This window comes from Candoia aspera, chromosome 8, assembly GCF_035149785.1.
Source record: "Candoia aspera isolate rCanAsp1 chromosome 8, rCanAsp1.hap2, whole genome shotgun sequence".
Taxonomy (NCBI): domain Eukaryota; kingdom Metazoa; phylum Chordata; class Lepidosauria; order Squamata; family Boidae; genus Candoia; species Candoia aspera.
The window spans coordinates 76,799,717-76,809,293 of record NC_086160.1 but is presented as its reverse complement, the minus strand read 5'-3'; the positions used below and the strand labels follow the sequence as shown (position 1 = coordinate 76,809,293).

General features: G+C 56.2%; 1 protein-coding gene across 1 annotated transcript; it reads left to right on the top strand.

The window, feature by feature from the left end:
* The first annotated feature begins 1,922 nt into the window (after positions 1-1,922).
* Positions 1,923-3,310, top strand: LOC134502416 (collagen alpha-1(I) chain-like). Its single transcript, XM_063310757.1, has 3 exons — positions 1,923-2,071; positions 2,165-2,412; positions 2,556-3,310. Exons 1-3 carry the CDS (start codon positions 1,923-1,925, stop codon positions 3,308-3,310), a joined length of 1,152 nt encoding a protein of 383 aa, XP_063166827.1.
* Positions 3,311-9,577: the final 6,267 nt, after the last annotated feature.

Here is a 9,577-nt window from a genome sequence, read left to right as displayed (position 1 = left end):
GGAGAATCGCGCTCGTCCCTGGTTGTCGAAACATCCGGAGTCTGGGAGCGCCTCTTCCGATTAACCGAGTTTATTCAAAGGCAGAAGCGCTCCCAGACTCTTCCGGATTTTCCGCTCCTAGTCCAGGACCTTAACCACGACACCACGCTGGCTTTCTCTGCCCAAGATCTGTTTCATTAAATATCGGGGCGGGAGGGAAGCACCCCCCAACCCCACGATCTGAACATGAGCGCTTTATTTAAATTTTAACTCAAGGCCCAGGCCGGGCGCGAGGTGCGAGGTAGACTCAACAGTAGCCCGCTCTTTTGTACCCCCAAATAAATGCAGCCGGCTGCATTTCCCGACCAACTGGGTGCGGGGGTGGGGGGCGGTCATCCGTTTCTCCCAGGCAGCTTTCGCAGCTCTTGCCTGGTTTGGGAAGGTTTGGGGAAACCGCCTTCCTCCCTCCGCTCCCCTCTGACCCAGGGAAGCCGCTCTCTCGCGGCTCCTCTAGCCTGGCCCGAGGGCCCCTGCGCCTCCGGCTCGTGGGTTGTTTGGTTGCTTGTTTTCTCCTTCCCCCCACTGAGTTTCCACTTCCACCATTGAGGAAGGGAAGGAAGCCCAGCACCTCCTTCCCCATTTTCCTGTGGAATAATTTCTGCCTTTAGGCGGCTGCTGGCCGACAGACGCGCTTGAAACCCGAACGGGGGACAGACTTCTCCCCATTAAAACTCTGCCCAAGTCGCTCAGAATTCTGGATTCGTATGTTCCGCTCCACCTTCCCACTGACGTGTCCAAGCCTCTGATAACCCCCCCCCCAAAAAAGCCCTGTTGCATATGTAGACAAGAGAAAGGAGAAATTGAAAAAAGATCCAAAAATGAGTCAGATTTTATTAGTCAGGAAAAATGCAGAGGCACCATCGGAGTCTTTTGAGAAGAGGTTAAAAAAAGGAAAACCCAGAAACACGAATTTAGAGACGGCTCTGTAGTCTTGCAGCCGCCTTTGTTGCTGGAGATGAACAAGTCACCTTCTTCTACTTCGGTCGGTTACTTCAGAGCCGCCTCCCTAAATGCGGAGGGATCCCGAGGAGGACCGAACTTGCCAGCTCGATTACTACCGAGATGGGAACTTGCGTGGAGAGCCAGCTCGGCAGAAATTATTTTCCTGTTTTTCGAAACTGTACGGGTTGGGGGAAAGGCAAAAAATTCCCTGCCAGCTTCTCTTGCTGCCCGTCTTCAAGTTAGCAGTCTCTCTGGAGCCGGCTTCTCTTGGTGACCTCAGTCTGTTTTGTATTTTGTTTCTGGGTCTTTTTTCTGGCAATAAAAAAAAGGTTTTTCCGTTGCCTTCTTCCGGACTGGGATGCTTATTCGACTTCTTAATCTAGCCTTCCTTGTGGTCTCCCATCCCGGGACTAACCAAGCCGAGACCTTCTTGCCTTTCTGAGAGAGAGAGAGAGAGAGAGAGAGAGAGAGAGAGAGAGAGAAACACATTTTTTCCACTGAAATATAGAAAGCCCACAGCCTCTATAGGAAGGGATTTTATTCTTTTCCTCAATTTTTTAAAATCATTTTTCAGCCAAAGGAGCAGTTGTCAGAAATTTAAACAAAATCGTTTCTTATTGTTTTATTTAATAAAACAATAAAACAAAAACGCCTTTGTTTTATTTCGAAGCTGGCCAAAATGAAGCCGTTGTGGAGAAGGCAAGGCCAGGAGGCCGGCTTAAGTGTTTCTCTACACAGAAAGGCGGAATATAAATGCAATTATAAATGATATAAATGTAACAAGTTCTCGCCCGCCGGCAGGCCAGCTCCCACCCCTTTCGTACCTTTTGGCACCCACGAAAGATCCTCTGCTTGCCCAGTCCGCCCCGCCCCAAGGGGGCTCAGCTTCACCAGGCATATAGGTGGATAGGGGAGCCTTGCCAGTAAAGGTCCTTGCAGGGATGCTCCCAGCCCAAGTGGATCTGCACCTCCAACTCTGCAAAAGGTTTTTCTTGGCCCGGAACCGGCTCGGCCAGGAGTGGGCTTTCCAGGGCGCTGGGCCCCGTTTCAAGTCCAAAACCTCCCAGCCGGCTGAGCCCCACGGAGAGCGGTAAAAGGGCAGAGCGACGGCGCTGAGATGCAGCCCAGGAACTGGGGACTCCCGTGCGTGGGGGCGTCTATCCGGCGGCACTCTGGGCCGGAGCTCCGTGGGGCTGAACGGAGAAACACCGGAGCCTGGAAGCGAGCGAGCAAACCGGGGTTGGGGTGGTGGTGGCGGCGGGGAGCTGGACTTGCCGAGCCTCCCGGGTCGTGGAGCTCTTCCGGAGGAGGAAGGGCGAAGCGTCCTGCCTGGTGTAGCATTTGGGGGCGAGAGGAGGAAGAAGGCGGAGAGCGTCCCCGAGGCTTCCTTTGGCAAATGGGGTTGCTATCCAACCTTCGGCCGCCCAGAAGGTTAATCACCTGCTACGCATACAAGTGAAGCAAGGTTAAAAACAATAAAAGGGAAAAAAGGGCCGGGCGGGGGGTGGCGGGAAGAGAAGAAAAGTAGGAACAGATCCCGCCCCATCCTGGCCCACTTGCTCTTTTCCCTCCAGTCCCGCAACCTGCGGCCAAGAGGCGAGGCCGGGGCCCGCCTCCTCCTGCCGTCCCTTCGGGTCTCGCTTTGCCAAAGGCCCCGCTTCCGCCGGTTAATCAGCCCGAAACCAGGCCTGCCAGACCAGCCCGCTCTTCCGGCCGCCGCCGCCGCCGCGGCTCGGAGGTCTACAGAGGCGGTCGGGCTCCCGGTCGGCGAAGGGACTCGCTCCGGGCAATCGCATTCTGCCCGCGTCGGGAAGGCGGCCAGCGCGGGGAAGAGCGCGAGGCGGATCTGAGACCAGTGGAAACTGCTCCCACCCACCAGCAGCGAGTCCTCGGGTCTCTTTCCGCAGAGCCGTCGCTTTGTGCCGAGGCTTCGGTTCCGGAGAAGGAGGACCTTGACGCCCCGGGCGGGAAGAAAGGCCAGGGGAGCAGGAGCGCCCCGCCTCCCTTTCCCGGACCTCCTGCGCCTGTGCCTTCCAGATGTGCGGGCAAAACATCACTTTCAGGCCCGAGAAGCAGAAGGCGGCGCAAGGTCTGCCTCCGGTCTCAGCCCGGGGCCAGAGAACGCGCGGCGGGTCGCTCCAGGGCACGGAGGGGCAAGCAGGAAAGCTCCCTGGCCTCTGAGGCTGAGGACGAGGAGGGGGGAAGGCCCCGTGGAAGTCATTACTCTCCCCGCGCAGCCAGAGGCAGGCCCGGCGTGAAAGGGTCTCCTGCCGACCCAGACATCCAGTTCCACTGGTATTCCAACGCGGGCCCTTCGGAGCGCTTGTGATTGAAACCCGGGAAGAGTCCCTCCCTTCCCCTGCGCACCCCCGACTTCTACCCAGGAGCCCTTCAGGTGCTGGAAAACAGCCCTCGCGTCTCCCCGTGGCCTCCTCTTCAAGCTAAACCCACCGTTTGTACGTCTTTCATTTAAACACCAGACCCCCGATCACTTCGGTTGCTCCCTTCTGGGCCTGCTCCAGCGTATCAATGTCCTTCCAAAAATATGCTGCCCAGACCCCTTGTCCCCATTCTTCGCTCATCTGTTTGGCTTTTCCTCTTCCTGCTCAAATACAGGAGTTCGCGTTTGTTCTTCCTGAAATCCGTCTTGCTGACCCAGAATGCCGAGGGTAGAAATGCGGCTCTCCAGCTGGCTGCAGGCATGGGGCTTCGGTACCCATAATCCCCTACCCAACACCCGTAGGTCACCAGGTTGAGGGAAGACTGAGAGAACCCCGCGGGTGAAGTGGGGGGGAGGTCAGTTCACACGTTCGTCAGGATGTTAGACAACCCGCAAACAGGCGAATCTGCAGGGGCGTCTGGCCCACGCCAAGAGGGCCCGGCCGGAGCCGGCGAAGGAGCTGAACCTTCTTTTCCTGCTCCGGGAGGCTGGGCTGCCCCCGGACCAGATTTCAGGATGCTCGAAGCAAGCGGAGAGCGGCTCTCCCATGCGCAGGAACCCCGGGAAGGTTCAGCTTTCAAGGCAGCCGCGAGGCCGGGGAGTCCTCCTGCCCCGAGGCCCGGGCACTGAAGCAGAAGGAGCCCCAGGCCCTCACTTCACCTCGAGGCCGCGAGGAAAGTGCGCCACGGCCGGAGGACGAGGACGAGGACGGGGCCGGGTGTGGGGGACGCTGCCCGGCGCGCCAGCCTTGCCACCTCCCTCCCTCCTTCTCGGCGCCGGCCCCTCAGCCGGCCTTCCCGCGGCCTCGGCTTCCTAGACCAGAGGGCCGCCCTGCCACGGAGCAGGCTTGTGCCCCGGAGGAGCTCGCCGAAGGCGCTCCCTTCCCTTTCCTTCTTTCCTCTGTGCTCCGGAGTCAGACCGGCTCCGGCGCTGCTTCGGAGGATTTGATCTTGAAGCGGTCGGTGCCTTTGGCTGGTCGGCCTTCAGCAGCCCTGCGTCCTCAGGATAATGGGTTTTGTTGTCCTCCCTCCACCCGCGTTCCCTCTGGGCGGTAGTAGTTGCCGCCGACTCTCCGAAATGCTCTTGGCTTTCCCGGCAGCGAAGGAGGCTGCGGCCCCCGGCCCCTCCCCGGACGCCTCTTTGCCCACCCTGTTTGTGCCTGCGTCTTCTATTCACACGAGCGTGTCGGACTCTCGAAAGCATCCGGGAGCGATTCTTAAGCCTGGCCATAAAGGGAAGGGAAGGCAGAAGGCTGACCCCAAGCCAAACCCTTCACACAGCCGGGCGTGGAAATAAGGAGAAAGCAGCAAACTGGTGGTGGGGAATGGAAGGAGAGAAATGGGCGTTCACACGAATTAACAGTCCCTGAGGGTAGAGTCCTGGCCACATTGTGGAGCTTGTGCGTGTGCAAGCAAGCACGGAGAAAATTAGCATTTGGAAACGTTTGTAAGTTATAATAAGGAGTGAGCACCCAATAATAACACCCAAGGGGGAAGGGCGGGGGGGGGGGAGAGAAAAACCCTCCTCGCATTTGAACGATTTTTTCCTGCTGCTTCACCCCAATCGCCGGGTTAGACGAGGTCCGTGAGAAGGGGTGAAAACGCGTAGGTAGAGGAGAGGCAGGGATGCGAGGAAATTTCACGTGGAAAGGGGGAAATGGAAAGGGAGCACGCAGGGGCTGCGCCGCACCTCCTCCCCACCTCTCCGCCCGGGCGACATCCCCAAAAAGCTTCGGGGAGGCCTCCTCCTCCTCCTCGGGCGGTGGTCTCCAGTGGCCGGGGCTCCATTGCCTGGGCCGGTCGTGGACGAAGGCCGCCTGGAGCAGCGGTCTAGCCTGAACTCCCAGCAGAAGCTGTTCCCCAGGACGGGGAGGGAAACGGAGGGAGGGAACAGTCTTTTTAAATTCCAGGGAAAGTAAAAAGAAAACCGGTACTGTACGCGTGGATCAGAATCACATGGAATGGGGAGGGGGAGATATTTTGCCCAGCAGGCAAACCGCGGCCCTCTGCTAACATTAGATTCTCTCTGTCCCTCCCTCCCTCCCTCTCTCTTTCCTCCCTTCCCTCTCTCTCTCTCTCTCTTTCGCTTTTCCGATTGGAAGTACTTCCGTTAGAAACGCAGAATACACATGAGGTGTGTATTTATACAAATACACCCCCGTTGCCTATATCTGGCGTTTCTGGCGGAAGTTGTTCCCGTCGGAAAAGCGGGCCCCGCTGAGCATGGACCGGGGGACGGCTGTCACATCCAAGCCGCCATCCTAGGGCTAAACTCCCGGTCCTTGTTGGAAGATCCGCAGCGGAGCCGCTTCATTCCTTGGTGTGAGAGAAGCCTTTCGCCGTCGCAACTGCTGTGTGTGTGTGTGTGTGTGTGTGTTATTGTGACAAGGTGCTGGCCCGGAATTTCTTCATTCTTACCACAGCTATGAATCTCGGTTTCTGTTCAACCTTCGTCTTCGAACTTCGTCCTTCGGAAGCGGATGATGGGCCTCCTGATTATTGTGCGGCAGGTCGAAAAGCGAATTAACGAAGCCTTTCGCTTAGAGCCCCGGTGCGCCCCTCCTTTCAGCCCAGCTGACTGGAGGCGATGGGAGGTGTAGTCCGGGTGGGGTGACCGCCTGGGAAGTTCCGCTGGCATTGGACAAAAAGGCTATTTTTAAAAGGGGGTGGGGGTGGTCCGAAGTAGGGCCGGGCGACATTGCTTTGCGACCATTTACTCCTCGAGAAGGACGCAGAGGGCGGGGACGACCAACAAGGAGCTACAGTATATTCTGGGTGTAAAAGGCCCCCTATCCAGATGAGATCCGTTTCCACTGCGCCTGAACACACATGCGCACGCGCGCACACGGGGAACTGCGCCCAATCCAAACCCCGGCACCCTGCCCGCCTTTTGCAGGACTGTTCTCTCAGCGGCAAAACGTAACAACGAAAACCGGGATGGAGATGATCCTCCCTGACATCGCAAGTCTACCCGCAAGGTCTCCCCTCTAAGGTGCTAGCTTGCAGCGGAACTGGCCTTCTCGGGAAGAGGCCAGACCCACCATAATCTCTGGCGGAACTCACAATTGCCGCGAAAGCGACGCCAACCGCGCGATCCCCGTCATTTGTGTGATGACGTCGTGCCGAGTCTGACGTCACTCCCCAGTTGCGGACAGAGGAGGTGTGTCCACGCAGCCACAGCCATCGGGAGACGAAGAAGATTCGAAGGAAACTGCCTTTTTTGAAAAAGTGGGGTCGGGGGAATAATAATAATAATAATAGACAAAATGCCAAATCCAGTCTAAACATCTGACTGACTGTGCGACCCACCATAATAATAATAATAATAATAATAATAATAATAATAATAATAATAATAATAATAATAATAATTTCCCTGAGCCCTGGATTGCAAGGGCCTTCCCCGCCGAATCCACCCCCGGTTACCCTTCTTCATATTTTTCGGCCAGGCCTTGGGCGGGGTGGGGGCTGGCAGGGAGGGAGGCCCCGGGGGGGGGCGCTAGATCCCCTCGGGAATCCTTTCCCACTCCCCGGTTGCCAAATGGCTTCCGCGAGCGACGTCCCCTCCACAGGGCCAGGAGGAGCTCTCTCGGCCAGGAAAACCGCGGTTGGCCCGCTCAGCCGCAGCCCCGCCGGCGGCCCTTTCGGTAACGGCGACCCTGAGACCGAGATCCGCGGGCGAAGCCTCTCGGAAGGGGGAGAGAGAAGACGCGACCCCAGAGCCGGGACTCGCCCGATACCTTCACGAGGCTCGATCAAGAGAACCGCAACCCGCCCCCGCGGAGAAATCGGCGGAACAGCAAGGAATGGCGCCCTCTCTTCCCCCTCCCCGCGGAAGAAAAACGTCAACTAGCCGCTGGGGTGTGTTGGCGGTTTTCTCTCTCCCCCGCCCGCGCTCTTCCTCGTGCGTGTTTCTTTGCAGAGGCAGTGGGGCTGCTAGTCCTCAGGAAACCTCACCAGCCCGATCCCCGTGACACTCTGTGGAAGGGGAAGTTGGACTCTGAAGAAGCAGGAGAGGAGGAGAATTGGTGCCTTCGAACTTCGCTGCTGGAGAAGACGCCCAGAACACAAAACGACGGATCGCCAAACCAATCAAGCAGAGTTCTCGTTCGCGGCACAAACGACCCGGCTCAAATCGTCCTACTTCGGACACACTATGCGAAGGCCCAGCTCTCTGGAGGAGGCTCTGATGCTGGGAAGGGTGGAAGGAGAGGGAAGAGGAGGACGACCAGCAGCGAGGGGGGTGGATTTAGTCACTGCGTGGCGATGATGGGGACACCCTTGGAATTGCTGAAGGACCAGGCTGGGGACAGATCTTCATGGTGAAGGTCCATCTGTGTGATCGCTAGGAGCTGACGCCAACCGGATGGTGCATCACCATCATCAGCATTCCCCAATTTTCTGCCCTCCAAGATGCATTGTACAACCAAGCAAGGATGAAGTTTATGACCCAAAATATATGGAAGACACATCTGAAGCTCGTCTCTAGGTCTTGAGAGGCAGACCAAAAGTGGAGCCCCCCCCCCATTCCTTTGGACTTTTTTTTTCTTGAGCGCATGTCCTTGGGGGGCAAAGGATACCACGACCTTCCGGAAGTTGGCTTTGAAGCATTAGCAGGGCCAGCAAATAACTGATTCTCTTTCTTTTTGGAGTTTAAGCAGCTCAGACCTGGTTAGAAACTGGATGGGAGGCCAATTTTATCTGTAGGCATTGGAAGAGCAGAGCTGGGTTAATCTATGGCGGCCAAAAACCAGGAGGAGCCTGGGAGCACCCTTTCTGACTGTCACCTCACACAAGTGTGTGGCTTAAAAAAGTTCTTAGTCTGAGAAAATGCCAGCAGACTCCTGATTTTCAATTTCGCTGGGAAATAATCCCAAGGCTGTGAGGAGGAGGAGGGGGGGGGGTATTCCTGGACCTACAGCACTGGAATCATGGTTTCACAGCCCTTCAAACTGGAGGTGTTGGCAACCAGGCTTAAAAACACTGCCTTTCAGATGCCTAATATACTTTATGCCAGGGCTTCTCAGCCTCAGCCACTTTAAGATGGGTGGACTTCAACGCCCAGAATTCTGGGAGTTGAAGTCCGCCCATCTTAAAGTGGCTGAGGCTGAGAAATACTGCCTTATGCTAAATCGAATATTCATTTCTGCAACATGCAGCAACATTGGGGTCGAGATTGGCCACCCACTCCTTCCCTCCCATCGCCCTGGCTGAAGTAACATAACATTTGACATTAAATAGTGTCAGATACCTGGTGGAGCTCACACCCAGTCCAAGGATCCTCAAAGGCCACCGTTCCCCAACCTGCCCTTCTTCAGATGTTTGAGGTAACAGCTCCCATCATCCTCTGCCATCTTGGGAGTGATGGGAGCGGCCATTCAACAGTTAGGGGACCAACAGCGCCACCTGCCTATGGCTTTGGGGTTTCCTTCTCAATTGGCTTGTGCACATTAGCCCGAAAGGGGCGGGGCGGGGGTCCGTGGGGAAACTGAGTCTGAGAAGCGGTGTTCAGTCCAGTTTCAGCAGCCCTTGTTTCTCTCCCGAGGTTAAATGAGTAGATACTCTGCATTTCTTCTACAGCCGCCGTGGCTGCAGTGCTAAGAAGCCTTTGGGGTGATTTTCCTTGTCTGGCTTATATTTGCCTTTCTTAAAATGAAAGCAGAAACAACGATCCACTTTTTTAAAGGTTTCAACTCCCTTCACTTCCTTCCTTCCTCTCCTTCCTTCCTTCCTTCCTCCCCTCCTCTCCTCACTTCCTCCGTTCCCTCTCCTCTCTCCCCTCCCCCTCCCCTCCCCTTCCTTCCTTCCTCCCCTCCTCTCCTCTCCTCTCCTCTCCTCACTTCCTCCGTTCCCTCTCCTCTCTCCCCTCCCCTCCCCTCCCCTCTCCCCTCTCCCCTCTCTTCCTTCCTTCCTTCCCCCATTTTTTTTTACTGATAGTCATTGCTATGAGCTGGGATGGCTATGGAAATAAATTAAATAATCAATAAATCAATAAATAAACTTGGTATCTTAGGTTGTTTATTCCTGTTTGAATCATGAATTTGCCAGCTTTGTTTCTGAGGTTTTATAGAGTGATATCGTTAGTAGTCCTTGTGAGGGTTTTACTCGAGTTGTGCATCAGTTACACCTTTCCTGGACCGAGAAGCCCTCCGGACAG